The sequence below is a fragment of the Choloepus didactylus genome, chromosome 23 (assembly GCF_015220235.1).
Source record: "Choloepus didactylus isolate mChoDid1 chromosome 23, mChoDid1.pri, whole genome shotgun sequence".
NCBI classification, from domain to species: Eukaryota; Metazoa; Chordata; class Mammalia; order Pilosa; family Megalonychidae; genus Choloepus; species Choloepus didactylus.
Window position 1 is genome coordinate 18,985,111 of NC_051329.1, and position 23,172 is coordinate 19,008,282.

General features: G+C 46.9%; 1 protein-coding gene across 1 annotated transcript in view; it reads right to left on the reverse strand.

Annotated features, from left to right (window-relative positions):
* GCN1 (GCN1 activator of EIF2AK4) overlaps positions 1 to 23,172 on the reverse strand; it is a 65,089-nt gene that overhangs the window by 17,991 nt on the left and 23,926 nt on the right. Inside the window, exons 19-38 of the mRNA XM_037816606.1 lie at positions 22,705 to 22,894; positions 22,490 to 22,614; positions 21,497 to 21,675; positions 21,121 to 21,214; positions 19,795 to 19,908; positions 19,466 to 19,664; positions 18,392 to 18,547; positions 17,773 to 17,954; positions 16,425 to 16,505; positions 15,940 to 16,083; positions 14,883 to 15,010; positions 14,523 to 14,712; positions 14,230 to 14,300; positions 13,081 to 13,246; positions 12,541 to 12,735; positions 11,231 to 11,477; positions 10,600 to 10,721; positions 10,136 to 10,250; positions 9,220 to 9,399; positions 381 to 601 (exon numbers count right to left, since the gene is read on the reverse strand). Of these exons, the coding sequence (XP_037672534.1) occupies positions 381 to 601; positions 9,220 to 9,399; positions 10,136 to 10,250; positions 10,600 to 10,721; positions 11,231 to 11,477; positions 12,541 to 12,735; positions 13,081 to 13,246; positions 14,230 to 14,300; positions 14,523 to 14,712; positions 14,883 to 15,010; positions 15,940 to 16,083; positions 16,425 to 16,505; positions 17,773 to 17,954; positions 18,392 to 18,547; positions 19,466 to 19,664; positions 19,795 to 19,908; positions 21,121 to 21,214; positions 21,497 to 21,675; positions 22,490 to 22,614; positions 22,705 to 22,894 (3,099 nt within the window). The remainder of the gene's footprint in view (positions 1 to 380; positions 602 to 9,219; positions 9,400 to 10,135; positions 10,251 to 10,599; positions 10,722 to 11,230; positions 11,478 to 12,540; positions 12,736 to 13,080; positions 13,247 to 14,229; positions 14,301 to 14,522; positions 14,713 to 14,882; positions 15,011 to 15,939; positions 16,084 to 16,424; positions 16,506 to 17,772; positions 17,955 to 18,391; positions 18,548 to 19,465; positions 19,665 to 19,794; positions 19,909 to 21,120; positions 21,215 to 21,496; positions 21,676 to 22,489; positions 22,615 to 22,704; positions 22,895 to 23,172) is intronic.

Consider the following 23,172-nt stretch of genomic DNA (forward strand, 5'->3'; position numbering starts at 1 on the left):
CAAAACAAATAAAGGAAAGTTCCCAAAGCAGGCTGGATTCCTCCAGGAAGCTTATGCTTGGGGAAGCGAATGCTGTGACGAGAAAACACTGCAAGTCGTCAAAATAGCAGCCACTTGACCAACACTCCTGAAAGCTCACAGGAGAAGCTGGACCCTCCCTACACCTCAGTGTGGGCCTCGCCTGGGTACCAAGCTAAGAAGGACCTGAATCGCTGTTCTCTGCGAGATACCTGGAGAATCTGGACTTCTAACCCCATCTCCCAAAAATGGCCCATCCTCCTGCCCTCCAAACACGATCAGGGACCAAACGTCATGTCCCTCTCTATCTCCCCAAACCAGCATCTACTGGTCTGCCTGAGCCAACCCAGCTGGGCCACTACCTTCTGGTCTGTCAGGGAGTACATGTTGCCAATAATCTGGGCGGCCATCTTGCGTGTGTCTGTGGAACGATCCTGGAAGGCTCTCTGCACGATGGGCATGATGAGCGCCAGGGACGGGGCATCGATGAAGTGGACAAACTTGGTATCTAGCAGGGTCTGCAAGCACTTCTGGGTCTTCCTAGAGGGGTCTGTCAAGGCATCCAGCAGGACTGGAGCAATGGCTGTATGTCCAAAGAGGAGAGAGGCTGATATGTTCAAGTCTGTGGAGTGGCAAAGCCCCTGGGGCTGCAGAACTAGCGTGGACAGGAAGAGAAGGGAGCCCTGAGGCAACTCCTCCCCAACACCCCTCAAGTATCCACTAGGGAAGCCAGTCTATCTGCAAAGAAGCAATCGTTGCTTCACCAGCAGGAAGCAGAGGACACTGTGTATAGGTGGCACCTATAGTCCCTTTGCACTGCAGAGCTGTAATCTGGTGGGGACACCTGTGGCCTGATTTCTGTGGGCAATGAGCTACAGCCACAGTGCTGAGTCTCCACGGGCAAGCTACTCAGGCACCAAGGACGGACCTTATTCTGGAAGCAGCAACCCAAAAGGAGTTTTGAGACACCAAAGGCCTCTGAACTAGTGTGAATGAAACACACAGTGCTCAGAACAGTTAAACCCAGATAAAATGAACTCTCAAACAGCCTGGCCCCAAGAATCCCAAGAGGAATACCTGGCTTATCTTTTCCACAAGCCCAGGGAATTTGATCACTATAAAGACCCATGCTGGTCAACAATAAAAAAAAATAACCCAGTTGAAAAAGAGCAAAGGATTTGAATAGGTATTTCTCCAAAAAGATATGCAAATGACCAATAAGCAAAGGAAAACATTTTCAACATCATTAGTTGTTAGAAAAATACAAATGAAAACCACAATGATCAACGACAATAGTACAGACAGTCCAATTATAAAATGGGCAAAAGATATGAAAAGCAGTTCTCTGAAGAGGAAATACAAATGGCCAAAAAACACATGAAAAAATGTTCACCCTCACTAGCGATTAGGGATATGCAAATCAAGACCACAGTGAGAAATCATCTCACACCAATAAGAAGGGCTGCCATCAAACAAACAGGAAACTACAAATGCCGGAGAGCATGTGAAGAAATTGGAACTCTCATTCATTGCTAGTGGGACTGTATAATGGTACAGCCACTCTGGAAGACAGTTTGGCGGTTTCTCAGAAAACTGGATATTGAATTACCCTATGATCCGGCAATTCCAGAACATTTGAAAGCAGTGACACAAACAGACATTTGTACACCAATGTTCACAGCAGCATTGTTCACAACTGCCAAGAGATGGAAACAATCCAAAGGTCCTTCAATAGTCGAGCAGATAAACAAATGCAGTATATACCTATGATGGAATACTATACAGCAGTAAGAAGCAACAAGGTCCTGAAATACATGGCAACATGGATGAACCTTGAAGAAATAATTCTGAGTGAAAAACTCAGACACAAATGGAGATATATGATATGTTACCACCTCTATGAACTATCTGAACAATGTAAAATCAATGTCTTATAATAAAATAGGGGACCTAGTGATAGACGGTAGCTAGTGAGGGGGAATGATAATCTAGTATGATCAGATATGTTAATGATGGTAAATTCAAACATATGGCAATGGATAGGGGTGATGAATGTTTGCTAATGGGATTATAAGTATCAAAGCTGTATTGAAGGTGAATAGGAATGAAAGGGGTTGTTTAAAGGCATGTTTCCCACAGATCAGCACCACAAATATGGACAGGCACTTGCATGACATACATCTAAGGTATGACACTAACACAGGGAGTTGACCACAGAAGGGTATATGGGAAAAATCTACATACTGCATACTAGGGACTATAATTAATAGGAATACCATACTAGTACTACACAAATACTAGGGACAAATAATTAAGGGCTGACAAGGGCTACAAGATGTTTTGTGTCATGAGAATGGTTTAAAATGGAGAATGATGAGGATTGTACAAATAAGTAATGATAATGTGAAATACGGATGGACTATCATGGACATAACATATGCTATGTGAACTTAGGAACCCCCTATTTTTATAAGTCAAGCCCTCGATCTTGAGGCTTGCTTGGGTCAAACTAATGGCTGTAGAGAGGAGGCTAAGCTCACCTGCAGTTATGCCTAGCAGTCACCTCCAGAGAACCTCTTTTGTTATTCAAATATGGACTTTCTCTCTCTAAGCCTCTCTGCAAATAAATACATCACCCTCACCCCCACAAGGGACAGGACCCCCAATATGAATGAGCCTTCCTAGCAACATGGGACATGGATTCCAGGAATGAGCCTGACCCTGGTACTGAGGGATTGAGAATGTTTTTTGACCAAAAGGGGAAAAGAAAGGCAACAAAATAAAGTTTTAGTGGCTAAGATAATTCAAATAATCAGGAGGTTGTCCTGGAGGTTACTCCTATGCAAGCCTCACCTAGATATGCCAAATGACCACAATATGATAGGCCCAAGTCAACAGTAGTCCTGAAAACCTTAAAGAGTGCCCGGATCCATATCTGAAACTCTATAAAGGTTTCACCCACTAAGTTTATTCGTCAGAAACTTAGATCCTTCAGAGTGCCCCTTTGCCAGCTAAGTCCCAAAACCCAGAAGCAACAGCCCCTTCAAGAGCATCAACTAGATGAGTCCCCTTTGCTCATAATGTTGACACCCCTTTTCAACATGAACAGGTTAGGGTGGTCACTGCCTAGACATCACAGAAGATTGGGAAAGTGATTAAACTAGGGAAGGGGCAGCAACAGACAAGATGGAATTTAACAAAGGATTATGAATACTGAATATTTATATAATTTTCTTTTTGTCAGTTGTTAGGGTATTAGAATAGTCAGAAGGAAAGAATTGAAATGGTAGAACTATAACCCATAACATCCTTTGAAATTCATTCTATAGTTACTTGTTAAATGGTAATTTCAAAGCTATACCTTTTTGTATATATGTTATATTTCACAATAAGGAAATAACTGAAACTATGGTACTGTAATTCATAATAACTTTGGAAATTTCCTACTGTTAAATCATACTTTGAAAGATATTATCTTTATATATATATATATATGTGTATATATATATTTCATAAGGAAATAATGGAAATGGTAGAATTGTAACCTATAGTATTCTTTGAAATTTTCTCTCCAACTACTTGTTAAATTGCGTTTGAAAAGTTGTCACTTTTATGAATATATGTTATATTCTACAGTCTTAAAAAAATGAAGGAAAAAAAAAACAAACCCACAATGAGATGCCACTTCATGCCCACTAGGATGGCTAAAATCAAAAAGCCAAGAACATGATGATACTGTGAGCCAGTGATTGTATACTTCGGATGTTTTGTATGGTGTGTGAATATATCTCGATGAAATTGCATTTAAAAATGCTCAAGGAAATGAAGGAAAATAAAGAGAAAAAACTAAAGGATATCAGGAAAACAATGAATAAGCAATATGAGAATCTTAGTAAAGAGACAGAAATTTTAAAAAAGAATCAAAACAAAAAGAAAAAAAAAAAAAAAGACTAAGAGAAGCCCTATCCCCATCAAGATGGTAGAGTGACACGCTTCAGAGCTCCATCTCCGTCAACCCCCACAGTAGCTCTGAACAACCAGCAAGAACTGGCAGAAATATGTTATTCAAAGTTCCAGAAAACAATTAAAAGTAACAGGGCAAGCACCAAATCAAGATAAAGGCTACTTAAAAGCAGTAGGATCTCTAAAGGGGGACACGAAATGAAACAAAGTTTCAGTGGCTGAGAGATTTCAAATGGAGTCGAGAGGTCACTCTGGAGGGCATTCTTATGCAGTACATAGATATCCCTTTTTAGGTTTTAGTGTATTGGAATAGCTAAAAGTAAATACCTGAAACTATCAAACTGCAACCCAGTAGCCATGATCCTTGAAGATGACTGTATAACTATGTAGCTTACATGGGGTGATGGTGTGATTGTGAAAACCTTGTGACTCTCACTCCCTTTATCCAGTGCATGGATGACTACACTCATTTTATGAATAGAAAAATGGGGACAAAAACTAAATGAAAAATAGGATGGGAACGGGGGGAAGATTTGGGTGTTCTTTTTTACTTTTATTATTTATTCTTATTTTTATTCTTTCTGGTATAAGGAAAATGTTCAAAAATTGGAGTGATGAATACACAGCTTTATGACGGTACTGTGAACAGTGGATTGTAGAGCATGGATGATTGTATGGTATGTGAATATATCTCAATAAAACTGAATTAAAAAAAAAAGCAGTAGGATCTCGGGGCACCCAGGCCCACATGCCCAGTGTGATTCCTGGTCCCAGTTCCAAAGGGAGCAGAGTAACACACACGCACATACTGGGAGCATGTATATCTGGCCCAATCTGTCTGGTGGTGGTGCCCTGAGGGATTCACTGTTCCACAACTTGCCCAACGTGTAGAAGGCTGTTCACAGAGCTTTCCTATAGCACACCATGGGAAAGCAGTCAAGTCTTGCTGCCTGGGGCAAGGGATTGCTGGCTGTAGGACATTCAGTGCAGTGCCAAGACTATGAGGAAACTATTTCCCAGGGAAGAGGGGACATTAGGAACTGTGTAATAACAGGGGTATTTTTCAAGGGTCAAACCAGTATGCCAGAGACAAAACGCATGTGCAGAAAGGAGTAGAGGAGCCCCTATGCTTTGGCATAGAGCTGTTCTCTAAACTCACTGTATGAATAAGTCCTGAAGGAGAGCCCTTGCACAGGTCAATCTGCAAAGACTGGGAAAGGTGTTCTGGCATCCTAGGAAAGCTCTGTCATCACACTAGCTAGATACAAACTTAAGGAACAGATGCTTCGGAGTCTAAATTCTAGCAACACATTAAAATATCAAAATATCCAGATTTCAACAAAAGATTACAAAATATATGAAGAAATAGGAAACAATGGCCCAAGAAAAGGAGAAAATTAAATGTTAATTAACAGCACTGAATTATGTATCTGAATGTGATTAAAAGGGGAAATTTTAGGTTACACATATGATACCAAAATAAAAATTTAAAAAGAAAAACCCATTGGACTGTACAACACAAACAGAGAACCCTAATGTAAATCATGGACTATAGTTAACAGCACAATTATAATAATATTCTTTCATCAATTGTAACAAATGTACTACACTAGTGCAAGGTTAACAATAGGGGTTAAATGGGAATGGCGTGATTTTCTGCATGATCCTTCTGTAAACCTACAACTTCTCTAATTAAAAAAAAAAGAAAAAGAAACCATCAAGAGGAGGATGAGACCTGGGACATTTTTTAAAAATGGTCCTAAATATGCTCAAAGGGCTATTAAAATGATGGACAAAGAACTAAAGGAAATCAGGAAAACAGATGAACAGAGAGAATATCAACAGAGAAATGGAAATTATGGAAAGGGAACAGAGCTGAAGACCACAGTAACAGAAACTGAGAATCCCCTAGAGGGGTTCAACAGCAGACTGGAGCTGGCAGAAGAAAGAATCAGTGAACTTGACGATAAGACAATTGAAATCATCCAGTCTAAGGAACAGAAAGAAGAAAGGAACAGAGCCTGAGGAACCCGTGTGACACCATCAAGCAGACCAATGCACACACTGTGGGAGTCCCAGAAGAAGAATGAGAGAAAGGAGCAGAGAGAATATTCAAAGAAATAATGGCTGAAAACTACCTAAATTTAATGAAAGATACAAATACACAAATCCAAGATGCTCAACAAACTGCTAACAGGATAAACTCTAACAGACCCACACCGCACCACGTTATAATCCAAGTGTTACAGGCCAAAGATAAAGAGAAAATTGCAACACCCATAAGACAGTAGCAATGTGCTACATACAAGGGAGCCTCAATAAGATTAAGCATGATTTCTCCTCAGAAACCATGAAGGCAAAAAAGCAGTGGGAAGGCATATTTAAAGTACTCAAAGCAAAAAAAGTGCAAACCAAGAACACTACATCCAGCAAAACTGTCTTTCAAGATGAGGGAGGGATTAAGACATTCCCAGATGAAAAAAAAAAAATGCTGAGGGAGTTCATAACTAAACTTCCCTACAAGAAATGCTGAAAGAAGGTATACAAATTGAAAGGAAAGGACACTAGACAACTGACTGAAGCCTCATGAAGAAATAAAGATCTCTGGTAAAGATAATGACATGGGTAAATATAAATGCCAGCACTATTGTATTTTTTATTTGTAATTCCACTTTTTACTTCCTACAGGATAATGATTACAATGTAATGATAAATCAGTAGTTTTGGATTCATAATGTATAAGCAAGTAATTTGTGACAAAAATTACATAAAGGTGGAGGGACACAGAGATACAAGAACTGTAAACTATTACAGTTAAGTTTGTATCAAAGCAAATGAAATTATACAGATTTAGGATGTTAAATTTAAGCCACATATAACCACAGAGAAAATATGGGAGAATATGCAAACTCATAAAAACAGAAATTAGAGTACAAGTTGCCAGGGACAGGAGGCAGGAAGAATGCAGAGATAATGCATAATGGGTATAACAGGTTTCCATTTGGGAAGAAGGGAACGTTTTAGTAATGGAAGGCAGTGAGGGTACCTCAACATTGTAAGTATGAGTAATCCCACTGAATGGTATGCTTAGGAGTAGTTGAGATGGGAAGATTTATGTTGTATATATGTTCCCACAATTAAAAATAAAAAGAATAATTAAAGAGATAATGAAATTAAATGCAATACATGATCTTGGATGAGAGCCAGCAAGGGAAGAGAAAAGGCTCAAAGGAACATTATTGGGACATATGAAAAAAAATTGGAATAAAGACTGTAAGCTTTATACCAGTTAGATTTCTTAAACTTGATAACTGCATTTAAGGTGGTTACATAAGTAAATATCCTTTTCTTAGGAAATGTATGTTGCAGTATTAAGTGTGTTTAAGGAGCATGTTTACAATCTACACCCAAGTGTTCAGACAATGGACTGACAGATGGATGGAAGGATAGAATGATTTGGCAAATGTGACAAAACATTGAATTGGTGAATCTGGGTATCTGGGGAGATGGTGGCATGTTAAGAGTTCTCTGTACAGGGTCTGTATTACCTTTCGAACTGTCGTGTAAATTTGAAAGTACTTCAAAATTGGAAGTTAAAAAAAAAAAAAGACAAGAACAAGTGTTGATGAGATGGGGAAAGAGCAAAACCCTCATTCATTGCTGGTGAGAGTGTAAAATGGTACAATCACTGTGGAAGCAGTCTGGAAATTCCTCAAAAATTTAAACCTAGCTATATGACCCAGCAATTCCACTCCCAGGTATCTAAGACTGAAAACACATGTCCACATAAAAACATGAACACAAATGTTCACAGCAATATTATTCATAATAGCCAAAAAGCAGAGACAACACAAATGTCTACCAACTGGTAAACAGATAAAGAAAATGTGATCTATCCATACAATAGAATATTATTGAAACATAAATAGGAGTGAAGTACTGATACATGTTACTGTATTGAAGAGAATTTAAAACATTATGCTAAGTGGAAGGAGTCAGACAAAAAAGGCCACAAATGGCATGGAAATATCCAGAACAAGCACATCCACCGAGAAAGAAAACAGACTAGTGATTGCCAGGGGCTGGGGGGAGGGCTCATGAGGCGTGACAGCTCAGGGGCACAGGATTTCTTCTGGCATTGATGAAAGTGTCCTGGTATTAGACAGTGGTCATGGCTGCACAATTTTGTGAATATACTAAAAGCCACTGAATTGTACACTTTAAAAGAGTGAATTTTTTATTACGTGCATTATTTCTTAATTAAAAAAAAAAAAGATCCATGCTGGATTCACAAAATGAAGACATTTCTACTCATTTGATAGAGATAAGAGCATCCCTGGCCTTAGAAATTCCCAGTCTATGGGGGCTGGTAAAAAACAAAACAAAGCAAAACAAAAAACAAAATAAACAAAATACAAAAAACACTAGGTCTACCTATTCATCCTTAAAGGAAAAAAAAAAAAAAGAAACAGAAAAAAAAAGAAAAAGTGCCAGACCCCCATCACTTTCTCAGTGAAAAAATTCTGGTAACATCCTTGCTGAAATATACTGAATGGACACTGATGCCCCAAAGTGAACCTTAAAATTTTATAAGTAATGTCCTACCAGGCCAGGTGGATGGCTGGGTTTTGTTCCTAGTTGTCAATACCTTCATAACTCAAGAAAGACCCCAACTAAATACAGTTACCCTCACAGGCCTGCTGGAATGAAATAGAATAGAAAGTTCCAAAAGAATCTAAAACCGTAGTGATATTAATGCAGCAGAGTTTGTCATTCAATTCTGTTGACCTCACAGCTCAGCTTAGTGCAAAGGGCTCTCAGAACCAAGCTACTGCAAGCCTACGACTCAGTTTCCCTGTGTGTGCAGTCAATGAAGACTGCTCTGGACCAGTGGGAAAACAGACTGTTTCCAAACTACTTTCAATTAATTATTCCAGGAAAAGCAATGCCCAGTGGCAGTGATGGTAGCACAACATTGTGGATACAATTAACACAACTAAATTATATACTTGAAAGTGGTTAAAATGGGAAATAATGGGAAACATGGTGTTTTATATATGTTAGCACAACATATATAGAAATAAAGTAAGAAATTTAAAAAGAAAAAAAAAAAGGCTGCCCAGGCTTTAGAGGTTATTTCAATGTAGACATATTTGTCCTCAAATGAGTGGAAATGCATGTTCCCTGCAACATCCCAGGTGGGTGAAGCATGTGCCCTTGTGGGAGAGGCATACCTACCCAGAATCTCTGGGTTCCTGATGACAGAGCCAATCTGCCTGAGCGCCTGCTGTCCGGCCTTCTGTACTTTGACGTGGGAGTCGGTCAGCACCTCTGTGAGTTTGGGCACGATGTTGGGCAGGCAGGACGACAGCTGCTTGGGCGCACAGTATGCCATGGCCCCGAGCAGCTCCACCGACCCTACAGAAGGCAGACACATGCCCGAACGACTCACTGGGCACAGGCCTGCAAATCCCCCAGGCTGGCTGCACAGGCAAGACTGCTGCAGGCTGTGTATGTTAAGTGCTCCCTGGGAGGAGGGGGCAAAAAGCCCCTGCAGCCTCTGAGCCAGGGATATCCTGGGTGGGAGGAAGTGGGGTGAGGCAGGGGGTTGCAGGGGGAGAGAGGTTAAACAGGATGGTGGAGGCCTGGCTTAGTCCTGGCAGTGCTATTAACTATGTACATCCAAGGCCAGTTCATTTCATTTCTCTGGCCAGAGTTTCCTTATCCACAAATGAAGAAACAAATTTAGATCAGCAATTTCTCAAACTGAGGGCGAAGCCTGAAGGACCAAGGGGGAGGCCAAATGGGAGAGCCCCAGACCATGATCCTCCCCATAAGAGAACAGCAATGCTTGGGTTCCAGAGAAGATTATGTGTTTTAAGAGTATTAATGGGGGAACAAAGCTTTAAAGTCACAGAACCAGGTGATTTCAAAGACCAGCATTAAAACTCTGGGATTTCCTGACTTCAGGTTGTGGCTCCTGTCACAAACTCCAGAAGGATTGCACTGTCCAAGGATACAGAGTCCGCCTTATCCTGGACTGGGGACTACAGACCCCATACACAGAGGACAAGCGCTGCAGCAACCAGGATTCCAGCTGAGAGCGGTTTCAACAAGCAGCTGAGGAAGAGGGAGAGGAAGGGAGTGGCCTTACCGGCTTTGGTCCTCCAGGATTCCTCCTCCAGGGCAGCCAGTAAAGAGGGGAGTACCAGCTTCACCCCGTGAGCACTCAAGTTGCTCATCACAGCCTTGGCACAATCATCTGCAGCCTCAAGACAGGAGAAAAGACATTCAGGAGCATCCTCACCAGGTAAGGGTCAAGGCCCGATGCTATACATGGCTCCTCCAGTGGCCAGCACTTATAGGGACTCCATTATGTCAGACCCTGTGCAGGGGCCTGGAGCTACAGCGGTGAACAAGTCAGAGTTCTCACCCTGCTTCAGTAGTTTACTGGGGACCAGAAGGGGGTTCATACCAGTGACCAGTGAAGGCAGAAGAGACTCCATGCTGAGAGGAGAAGCAAGGTTTACACCCTCTCAGAGACCCTGGCCTGAGTCTCTCACCCAGTGGCTGTCCCTCGGGCTCCCGGCTGTTCTGGTGGGCAGCTTCAGGACTTACCTCACGCACGTACTGGTTCCCATCCCCGAAGCACAGGAGCAGATGGGGCAGCACATGAACCACATACGGCTCGAAGAGCTTCCCCAGCATAGTGCAGAGCATCTCAAAGGCGAAGAGGGCTCCTGGGGAAGGAGGAAGTGGGGAGAAAGGTGGGACAGCTAGGAAGCCAAAGGGAACAGAAGTGGCTGGCAACCTCCCGGCCACCTCCTGAACCTCTGGAAACACTCAGGGCAGCACTGGAACTAACGCAGCTGCCCTGGGAAAGAGCAGGACCCTCCGTCTCAGCTCGAGAACCGTCAGAGCAGGGATGTGGCTGACAGCAGAGGAGGAGAAAGCAGGGAACTAGCAGCAGAAGCCAGCTCTCTTGACCTAACTAACCCTGGCACTAACAGCCAGAAAGGCAAAATCTCTCTCAGTTAAGGGTGTTGGTGAGTTAGAAGTAAGAAAGTCCAGGCCAAACCACCAAGGACCAACAGAAAGGGTCACAAAACGTGCCTCCTATAAACCCTCTACGGTACACACACTAGCACCAGTCCTTCTTCAGCTTGGGAGGAAAGGCCAGATTCCTTCCTCTGGCAGCCTTGGGGACAGACTTCTCATGCTGGGCAGCACTGAGCTCAGAGACACTCACCCTCCCGCCGGCGGAAGTTCTTCTTATCCTGGATAGCATCGGTCAGCGCTGCCATCATTTCCTGCTGCTTTAGTGAAAGGATGCCCAGGCCCTTCACGAGGCCTGCCAGCCCGTAGGCGGCCCCTTTGCGCTCTGCGTACTTGTCTGACTCCAGCAGCTGCTGCATGAGCTTCTGGATCATTCCCCCTGCATCCTCCTTGATGGCTGGCACCAGAGGTGGCAGGCAGCTCGCCACGGATTCCTGGACCTACAGGGGGATCACGACCTCATCAGTGTGGCAGCTCAATTTCATCTGCTGCCTTGAGACTGACACAGTCCTGTGCAGCACCTCACCACCAAATCCCATCTTGGCCACTGCCTGCCGGGCCTCACAGGGCAACCAAGAAGCCAATGGTGTTTCATATACTTCCACATATGACACATGTGCTCCACTAGTGGATATGTCTGTTAGTGACAAGAACATCAGCAAGTATGGTTGCTGTTTCTGGTCGAAACAGAGAACCCAGGCCTGGGCAAGGGGTGGAAAATTCCAGAAAGACTGAACCTACTCTCAGAAAAAGACCTCCAAAGAGAAGCGTGCTAATACTTCTCCACAACAATACTCCACGTCTCTCAGTTTTCAAACTTCTCAAAATCACAAAAAAAGGGCTGAGCAGAGCTTTTAAGATCAGGACCAAATTGAATAGAACCAACCTGCAAATCTTCCCTCCAGCCACAGCTCATCAGGCCCAAGTGAAAGCAACAAAGCACAGTGCTTCCAGGTTCCCAGATTGGGAGCTTTGTGGATCAGGTAACATCTTACTGATCCTAATTTTATAAACTTACAATTCTCAATTGTACATGATACTCTAGGTGATCTAAAACACAAGTCACACACAAAAAAAAGAGTGTTTTTTTCAAAAAGAGGGAAAAAATATGCATTTTACACCATGGCTTGGAGGTTGCATTCAAAGGCACCTGAAAAGATGTAACTAACCTCAGAGAGGGTCAGGAAAAAGCCTGATGTCAGAGGAAGCCCATCTTTTTTTTTTTTTTTTTTTTTAAAGAATCTCTGTATCTGTATCTCCAGCCCGAGGTCTACACTAAGTACAAAAAATGTCTGTTAATAAATGAATGGAAGAAACACAAAGTAACTCCCTCTCCAGGGGTGTTCTGATGCAGGAGGGGACTCCTCCTCCTCCTCCAAGAGAACTGGGCCTTCTGGACCCTGAGCATCCAACTCTGCACACCCCACCCCCGCCCATCCCAGTGCCTGTCTGCAGGTGAGCCCCAGTTCCTCAGCTGGCTCCAAGGAACCAGGTGGCAGGTACCTGCTGGGAGGGGGTGGAGAGGGCAGCGATGAGCTTGGCGACAATGGGCTTCACTTTGGGGTCACTCTTGTCCAGGTGCTTGGCCAGGGAGCCCATCAGGACCACCACGCTCTGCCGCACGGCGTCGTAGCTGGCATCATTGGGCGCATCCTTCAAAAACTCCTCAAATACTGGCAGCAGCGAGTTGACATTCTCCTGGAGAGCCAAGCCCACCCTGGCCTCAGGTCAACCCTGCAAGGCCGCAACTGGGGAAAACAGTCTCTGCCCCAAGGCCCGAGCCCAGGTCTGGCTCTGGACAGGCATCCTGACAAGCCCTCAATGCCAGCAGCTTTCCCAGTTTACTAGCAGGACTGTAGCAGACCTGCAAAAACTTAACATTCTTTTGGGTCTTTTTGGCTCAAGAGATACAAATGTATCTTCCACCACAAGGCTAATGCCCTGCCAGGATTTCTGTTCTCAGTGTCACCACTGCTCAGCTCTGGCTCCTGCCTTGGCCCAGCCTTTTCCCCTCATTCCCTCAGCTGGCTGAAATTCTTTTACCTTCCCATGGGTGTTGAGTGTTGCAAGGGCTGCATCCAACATGCACTTCCGGACATCTGGGTTTCGGTCGTTGAGGGCATCAGGGACAAAAAACTGAAAGAGTGGCTTCACCTGGGAGCTGTCCAAATACTGGGAGAGCTTGTTCAGGGCCAAAGCCAAGCCACACCTGGGAGAGAAGCAGGAGCATGTTGGTGGGTGATGACCAGCCACTGGTCACCTCTACTAATGAAAGCTATTCCGGTCCGTCAGAAGGAAAGGGAGCTGGCCAGTAACACATCAGGCATGCAAAGAACAGCTGGGAGCCTGCTGCCCAGTCCTTACCCAATGTTCCGGAACAGCCAACTTTCAAGCACAGTAAGCCTTGGGCCAATAGGGCCAAGACCTGCCCTCTCTCTTGAGTGGAACCCCTACAGGGTGACTTTGGTCAGGGGGACAAGCTCTGCCTCAGTTTCCTCAAATGTGAGTGTAAAGCCTACCTTCTACTTGCAAGGTAGGCTGTAAGAGGAAAGAAGAGAGGCAAAAGGGTCAGAAGTAAGGGCTCTCGGAACACATTCTACAAAGAAAAGTGGCATTACTCTCTTCAGCTAGAGAGACAGGAAGAATGAACACAGGGCAAAGAATCTGTGTCCCATCCCTGGAGGACTGGATCAAAAAAGAAAATCCATTGGCAAGATGGACCCATCAACTGATAGAAGCCACACAGGAACAGAGCCAGCCAGAAAGCTAATATCTACCACGTGTTAGATGCCTACTCTGCGAGGGGCAAGGGTCTTCCAAGTTCACACTTGCTAATCCTCCAACTGCTGCTCCTGGGCTCCAGGGAGGAAAGAGAACTAACATCCACTGAGCACTTTACACATCGTTAATCGACTGATTCTACCGACCCTGCAAGGTAGGTTCTGTTCTGTGCTCTTCATACAGACGAGGAAATGAAGCCCAGAGAAAAGGAGAAACGTGCCCAAGGCCACACAGCTAGAATCTGGAGAGGCCAGCACTTGAATTCAGGTCTCTCTGACTCCAACATCTTGCTCTTTCCTTCCATTGTACCATTATTCCATGCTGCCTCCTCACAGCACCCACCCCAGCTAACCAGCTATATCTCAGAAAGCTGTGGATGGGACAAGAACAAGACTGAAACAGTTGTTATACCTGGCTTCCCACTGATCTGGAGGAGATTCTGAAATGACTCGTCCCAAAGCATCCAGAACTGGGGGTGGCCGCTGCAACAGACAAGTTGACACACACTCACTGCAGTGCTCTCCCCAGCCACGCTGGGCAAACAAGGGACCCCGGCACCAGGACTGTGAGGTGGGAAATGAGTCATAGCCACCCTGAGCCAGGAACCCTGTCTGGAAGTCAGGGGCTAAACAGAGTCCAATCCAAACTTGCACCCTACCACAACCGACCCCGCCAGACCATATCAGGGCTACACAGTTACTCACATAGAGCTTTTCCTGATAGATCTCCATGAGCCTGCCCATAACCTCCGCTGCCTGCCGCTGGTAACATGCCACTGCTTGGGAGAGGGCTTCGGCCGCAGCCTGCCTTATGGCCGCTTCATGGTAAATCACATCGTCGATCAACAGGGAACAGAGGTCCGGCTGCAGATCTAGGCCCATCGACGACCAGAGCCTGCAGCAGACCAAAGGCAGAGGCTGGTCAGACAAGAACCTGGAGCTCCTTTCCCACCAAACTCAACCACCCGGCCCTTCTCTCAGTGTCAGCTGAGCACATCAGGTTCACTTCTTTCAGAAGCAAAGAGCAGCCAGAGCAGGAGTAAAAGATCTTCTAGGGGCTCTCACCTCTCAGCCAACTTTCGAATTTCCTCTTCCTTGTCAAACTTGACCACCCAAAGCCTCCGCAGAAGGTTCAGGCCATTCTTCTCGTCGGTATCGGGTGCTGGCAACACCAGGTGGAGCTCCATCAGCCCCTGCGAGAGGACGGTTAGACAGAGGGAGGCCTTCCAGGAAGAGCCTCTGGCCTGCCTCCTCACCTCCCTCCAGGGTTGTGCTGTCTAAGATGTAGCCACCAACACGTGGCTATTTAAAATAAATCAACTAAAATTAACTGGAAATCCAGTCCTGCAGTCACAGCAGTGACATTTGAAGTGCTTAACAGCCACATGTATTACACAGGGCAGATGTCGAACAAGTCCATCATGGCAGAAAGTTTCGTGGGCAGTGCTGGTCTAAGGAGGCTATGAATCAGCTCAACTCCGTACCTGGTCAGGGTCCCTCCAAATGGCTTTTCTTTTGTGAAATGACATTGTGTGGTGGTAGAATATTTTGTGTAAAAATTTAAAGTTTAACTCTAAATCAGACAGACGTATTCTCAGAAAAAGGACAGTCCCTTCATTGAATGAATTGAGACTTAAGAAAAATTTACCACATTGCCCTTATTTTTCACATTTTTAACCAAGTACTAGGAAAACTCTGTAACAGACCAATAGCAGCAGGCTGCAGATCGGAATTCATCACTCCAAGGGGATTCTTTAGTTTCTGGTCCCAAAACCACCAAGAAAGGCCAAATACAAGGTGGTGGGCTGAAGAAATAAACTAATCCTGTGTGTTATCTGTCTATAACAGTACCAAGATCCAAGAATGTAGGTGAAGATGGAAAAAAAAAAAAAAACCAAAAACCAAAGATTCACCACGACCACTGCTTAGTTGTTGGGATCCTTAAGAAGACCCCCGACCCACCGCCCACAACCTTCTTTGCCTCCCTAGGACACAGTGGTGCAGAAAGGTGGCACCTCCCGTGACAGAGAGGGACCTTCTCTCAAACGTCCATCACACAACTCGAACTTTTATAAACCGCCAAGGGATGTGGATGGGGCCCCCGTGGGGGAGGGTCACGCACCCGGAGTGCTGTGTCCCGCACACTGGCACACGGGGACAGCAAGGCCCAGAGCAGCACGTCCACCTCCTCCTGCTCTGCGAAAGCACAGCCCTCCTCGCCACTGCTGCTGGCACACAGGGTGGTCAGGGTGTCTGCGGCCAGAACCTGGGGAGGACATTATCCACTTTCAGTTCCAAAGTGTTTACCGTCCCTCCCATGGGGCCAGGCAGGGTACCCCGATGAGCCAAAGGGCCCACAGGGGGAGCTGACCTGAGAATGCCCAGCCTGCAGCCCCCCCATGCTAAGAGCCCAGCTCCTGGCAAGAGCTCAGTGGCAGGACTCAAGTGAGACCCCTCACTAGCTGAGAAGAGCCAGAGCAACCCCCTAAAGCAGCCCTTCCATCCGAGTCCAAGAGTAAGGGCTGAGGGGACAGAGAAATAGAACTCTACCCTCCTCCTAGACCTGAGGTCAGGGTCACACACTGAATCAACTGAAAACGAGATTACCTGTAGGCGGGGAGAGCCCGTCCCGATCACCCAAGTCAGGAGACGCAACATGGCCACGCGAGGCAGCAACTCCGGGCCATTCTAAGAGAGAAGAGCAGACAGGTTGGGGTGAGGCCCTGGGAAATGAAGCAACATCCTCCACAGGGAAACATTCTGGATCATACATCAAACTTCACTGTTGAAATACTGTTAGGATTGCAATTGACTGAGGTCCCAGAAGCTAAGCCCAGTCAACCAGGATCCTCAGGGACTAAAAAAAATGAATACTGAAATCTGCTGGAAATTCACAGAATAGGGAATACGGTTAGCCTATAAACACAGACAGAGCTACTCAACTTTATAAATAAGTAAAGAAACACTAAATAAAATGAGATACCATCCTTCACCCGTCATTGGCAAGCCTGACACTAGCTGAGATCGATGCAGACGTGGAGAAAAGGGAACTCTTAGCGAGGGTTCATCTCAGAACACGCCGCATGGCCTAGCAATCCCACCTCCAAGTATCTACCCTACAGAAATGCTCACTCGGGGTGTGCACAGTGTGTGCACATCACTGTTCAAAACAGGGAAAAGTTAGGACCTGAAAATGTCCATCAGCAGGTACAGAGTTAAATAAAATATACTGCATTCATAGCATAGAATCCATACAGCCAATAAACTCTGTACACCCTGACATGAAAGGAGACCCTGGACATGTTTTAAAAAGCAAAACAGTATGATTCATTTTTGCTTTAAAAAAATCCACAATACTCTATGGATGGGAGTTTTGCATGTACTTAAAAAAATAAAATGTAAAAAAAATAATATAATATAAAAATATATTTAAAAATATAATATAAAGAAACATAGTATAATACCAGGAGTGGTATTACTTTTTTTATGCTTTTGCATTTTTGGAATTTTTAAAAATACACATGTATTATTTGGAAAAAATTTTAAAAAAGAAGTTATTAAGGAAATTATAGTGATTAAAATTACATATATAATTACAAGTAATTTATTAAGGACCCCTTAACAAATGGGGTCCAATCTCATAATCATGAGCAGGGCAAAGGGAGACTGATCAGTATTATCTTCTGAGTTAGAAACCAAACACACACAATAAGTCAATATACAACCCTTCAACTTTTTGAGGCCAGAAACAATCAGACACAGACCTGGTAGTTTCTGAGGCCCTGACGGCTACACAGAAGGGAACATTCTGGTTCTCCCTGCCAATGGCTACTGCTGTGGGAATAAACACATACTCTACTTCCCCCAGAGAAGAGCTGATGGGTCGGAAGGTATCAGAAGCCCTTGCCTCCCCCGTCCCAACAAGCCAAGAGGAGAGCAGCACTCCTCTGCCAACCTCGTCCACCCGCCCAGGCGGGCTGCTGGGTGAGGCCCTCAGCTGGGCATGGACAGTGAGGATCTGAAGGATCTGGGCCATGCGCTCCTCCTCCTCCTCACTGTGGTGGGGCATCTCGGTCAGCACCATCTTCAGAAATGGGAAGACTAAGGAGAAGGCTGGCGCGGACAATGGTAAGGCACCTATGAGAGCAAGAAGCAGACAAGATCCGGTGGGCAGGGCAGGGCCCAGGGCCGTTGATGCCTCAGTATCCACCTTCAGGGCAAGTGGGCAGCAGGGAAGGCTGGAGGCCCTTTCTGACACCTGCACGCAGGGAGTACAAGGATAAGGATGACAGCTGATGGCCCAGTTCTAGAGCCAAATCCGCTCCTACCCCAAAGACTGCCCAGTTCTAGAATGTGAGTTAAGAAATAGATTCCAGAGACAAGAAATAAAACCTGAATGGGAATCACAGCAACTCACGGAATACCAGGACTGGACTCAGAAATCCTCCCATTCTTCAGATAAGGAAACCGAGGGCAGATGAGCAGACTCATCCAAGGCCACGGCCTCAGAAGCCCAAGGTGATGCCTTAGCAGCTGCAGCATCCCGACCTAGCACGTCCTGCCCCATCCCTTACCTGGCTCACCCTTGCCCGCCCTGCTGGTGACAGTGTGGGTGTGCAGCAGGGTCACTGCCCTCTTCACGGCCACCGACAGCTCTTCCTGGCACCAGGACTTATCGAGAGCACACTCTGGCTTCAGCAGGCGCAGAGTCACATGGCTCACCAAAGTACCTACACCAAAGAGAAGTGACCCAGCAAGAACTGAGCCATGCAAAGGAGCAGAATCTGGCCCACGTGCAAAAGAGGGACCCAGCAGAGAGGCAACCCATCCCTGACCTAATAAGAATCTCTTCTCCTGCACCTCAACCTCATCTCACTTTTGATCTGTGTGACAGCACTGAAGGATAGGCAGGTCAGGAGCTTTGGACACTCAAGAAATTATAAATGCACCAGAGTAGGCATGGCTCACCCAAGGACCATTCAGCCAAGCACAAAGCTCTATCCGTATGGTGCCTCCACCTTCCGTGCCACAAACCCTGCCAGCCAGGAAACAGTCTAGCAGGCTCCCTGTGCACTGACCAACTTGTTCACCAAGAACCATCCCTGGATTCCAGCCTTTCCCGAGAACATGCCTTTAAGCTAGGAAGGATGATGTCTGCTCAAGGTCGTGAACCCACAGAAGACAGCCCACCTTAATTCCCAGCCACCCACCCTGGTTTTTGTTTTCTCCAAGCTACCAAAAAGCCACAGACTTCTGATCTCAGACTTCTGATCTCCCGATACGTGGCTGCCCTGGAGCTCTGGGCTACACTGACCAGCCAAGTGCCATGTGATACCAAACTATTCCCACTGGCCCTGATTTCTGACTTCTTAGTTTTCAAACTTCTACTGAAGGACCACACACTGACTAAGGTCTACAGCCTGGTCCTCAGAGGGAAGGCACAGCAGGTGTAAAACAGGAGAGCGGGAAGAGGTACCAGGTCACTCCTAAGGAAACACACAGCTTGAGGCTCCCAGGACTGCTTCCACAAGGAGACACATGTCGGTGGCCCAGATCACCATGTGCCTCCCCACATGCACTCAGGGGCATCTCTGCCCACCGCCCAACCTGCCCTGAGCCATCCCCACAGTCAGCAAACCAGAACTCACCCAAAGCCTTGAGTCTAGGGGGCATGACACAGGCAGCCAAGGACAAAAAAGGGTTCTTGATCCTGGGAGCGGCCAGGGGAGATTTCAGCAAGGGCAGGAAAGAGTCAACCAAAACAGGGATGTACTGGATCAGGCCAGATGGGTTCTTGGCCAGGATGGTGTCCAGGAGTCCTAGGGCCGCCTCCAGCTCACTGTCCAGCTGCAAGCAGAGTTGCCCCGGAGGAGGTCAGCACAGCCTTGCTCCAGGAAAGGAAGAGCAGGCACAGGCTGCCCAGCATGCTCACAGCAAGGGTGTGGGGGTGATGGTGGCAGCAGCAGCAGCCTCTTACCTCTTGCAGCCGCCTCCGTATCTGTGCCTCCTTGTCCAGCTGGGCCTGCAGCATCTCCTTCTGCTTGCTGGTGAGCTGTATCTCCTCTTTGATGCCTTTCTTCTTCTTTATCTCCTGAAGGGAACAGGCAAACCAATTCCACTGTCAGGGAAAAGCCTTCCTCCCTACCTCAGAGGATGGTGACTCAGTTCCACTAGCAGCACCACACTGGCTCTAAGTCTACGGCTTAGACCCCTGAACCTGCCATGTAAACTCCCCTGCCCCCAACAAAGTCCCCAGCCACCTGGTTTCATGGGCACAGCAGAGAGGCAATTCCTACTGGAATCTCTACTGACTTCTAGAAAGAAAAAGTCCCTCAATGTACTCAAAAGAGTATCTAGTAGCCACATGGCTTCAGAATTAAGACTCTAGTCTCCCTTCCTGCCCAGCCCCTTCCCACAGAAACTCTTCCCACAGTCTAAGTTGAAACCAAAAAACTGCCTGCGAAGGTGCCCAAGATGGCACAGAAGAGAAATCACTCATTCATTCAACAAGCATTTATCGAGGTCCTGCATGGTGCCAGGCACTGTTCTAGGTATGTGGGGGTACTGTGGGAACAAGACAGACAATGCCCGTGCCTTCATGGAGCTCACCATCTAGTAGGTAAAGACAGACAATAAACAAGTAAAATAAACACATAAACCAGTAAAATAAACACGTAAACCAGACGATCTCAGATCATGATAAATGCTACAAAGGAAACAAATACAATGCAGAATAACTGAAAGGGGGGCTGGGTCTTCTTTGGGTAGGGTGGGCAGGCAATCCTCTCTCTGAGAAGGGAATATGGGAGCTAGGATGGGACAGCTAAGAATCCAGCCCTGTAAATCTGAGGGAAGAGCAATGGCCCTGGGATCAGAAGGAGCCCTGCAGGCTCTGCTCCTGGCAGGACCAGTTCTGTTCAAAGCTAAGGACAGCACGAGAGCCTCGATGCTCCAGAGGCTCTGCAAGGTGAGGAGCAAAGACAGGGCCCCAGCCACCAGGGAGCTGGGGGGACAGGCACGGAATCCAGCAACACCACATAGTAAACACTTAGCAGAGGAAACTACCCATACCTGGCAGAGAGAAATTTGTTTCCTTGGGGGCGGTGGGGGTGGGGATGGAGGAAGCTACGGAGAACGAGTAGACAAAGAGCATGACAGGAAGACAAGGGACAGGTGGGTGGTTGGAGGAGCAGGCCGCAGGCATCAGGATGATCCAAGGGACAGCACACGTGCAGCGGAAGAGCCACTAGCCAGAGGCCTCCAAGCTCAGCAGCCTCCACATGCCACACTTCCATGTGCTCACCTCCTTCAGCTCCAGCTCAATGATCTGCTCCTTGAAGGAATAGGCTTTGTTCTCCCGCTTCATGTTGGCCTTTTTGATGCTGTCCTGTTGGGCACTGAAACCCCAGAGTGGGTGATGAGCCCAGCCTGAAAAGAGCCACCAGACCCTTCTTCGAGCCTCCCACCAGCCATGAGACCCCAGCCAGTTTTTAAGGAGCACCGTGCACCAGGAACGCGCCAGCTGCCTGACAGACTCTCATACCCAGGGCCTGAGCACGCCTGTAACCTATCAGGCATTTGTCCTAATAGCTTATTTCAGTTGTTCTGTCTCTACCTTACAGACATGAAAACTAAGGCTGGAGGAGAAAAGGCTACAGAGCCCAGGCACAGGGTCTCACCTCTGGATGATGGACTTGTCGTACAGCTCCCCGGCAGGGGTCTGCATGATGGCAAACTCCTCCCGCGTCACCTGGCACAGCGCGGGGTTCTGCACAGAGGCGGTGATGGTGCTGATGAGCTGCGGAAGGACCCGGGCCGGAGACAACAGGGAGAGGGAGCCCATGGCGTTCATGGAAGACTGCCAGACAGACAGACACAGTCAGTGTGTGCCAAGGCCGGCAGTGGGGAGCGGTGCTGCCATGCCTGTACACGCCCCCCAGCAATCGGCTGCCCTTCCTCTTGCCACTTGTTCTTTCTACACACTGCTCACCACAGGTGACGGCTGTAGCTGCCGCCTGCCTCAGCAAGCATGTACTCTTTGTCTGGTAAGTTCACCCTGATGGGGGTGAGGGGATGACATCTTCCCCCTCCTCTCCCAATTTCTAGTGCAGGTGGGGGTCCCACCCTCCCCTTTCCAGAGGTAAGCATGTGACACAGGACAGGAGCAGGGGCTCAGGAAGGAGAACCGGACTTGAGTCAGGTCAAGCAGGGACAAGACACCAGGCCAGGGCAAATTATCAGAAAACTCAAGGTTTTTCCACTGCAGCTGATGGGGGACAAGATGGAAGTCTGGAACTCCAGTAGCTGCCCTACTAGAATCCTAGCAAGCTATCCTAAAACAAAATACCCTAAAGTCTGAGCCCACATCGTGGAAAGCAGAGACAAGAGACACAGATGGATGAGAGAGAGAGAGACAAAGAGTTAGAGAGATATCACCTACAACGCCTTGAGGGCAGTATCTATGTCCCTGTAGCCAACATCACCCAAAGCCATAGTTATATGAAGCACTAAGCTCCCTTTTGTGCTTCAACCAGTTTGCCTTTCCTGTCACTTCCAACCCTAGGGTCCAAGTCCACATCTCAGCACACCTTCACCTGCCTCCCCAAATCCTCTCTTCCTGCACCCTGGGAGGGTCCCCCGGCCAAGCCAGAATCAGCTCCTAGGCCAATCACCTGGTTCAGGGGACTCTGTGTGGTGATCCTGGGAATGATCTGATCCAGATGCCTGGTGATGAAGGCTTCAGGATCGATCTTCATCCTGGCAAGAAGTGCCGGCCAGAGCCCAGACTGCACAGCCACTGAATGGTGGGGTTGGAGAGGGATCTTTGAGGCCTTCTGCCTGTCCTGTAGAGCCCCCATACCTGCCCCTCCCTGCCCCAGCCACGGACCTAAGGATGGGTGGTGGGAGATGATCAGCATCTCCTGGACCAGCTGCTCGGTGTTGGTGACGTCCCCCTCCAGCCCCGGCACCCCAGAGATGACGCACAGAGCCTCCTGCAGGACCCGGGGAGGCACATAGGTCTTGCCCGCCTCCATCACCTCCCCGGCATCAGTCACTAGAGCCTCTAAGGGCAGCACCTGCATGAAGACGGCACGTGAGTTCCACTGCTCCAAGTCCTGTCTGGGCTTGGCACACATGAGGTCATGATGCCAGCAACAAAGCTGCCTCTGGCTCATGTGATTCTCTGGGGTCCCTGCTGGAGTGGAGACTGATGCCCAGCTTCCTGCACTGGACCTTCAGGCTATGAGAGTTCCTGAATGAGGAAGGACCTATGACTTTGCACCTAAAAAGCCCAACAGGGAAAAGAAGGCAACAGAAACTGGTCCAGAAGACCTGGCCCATGAACACAAATCTG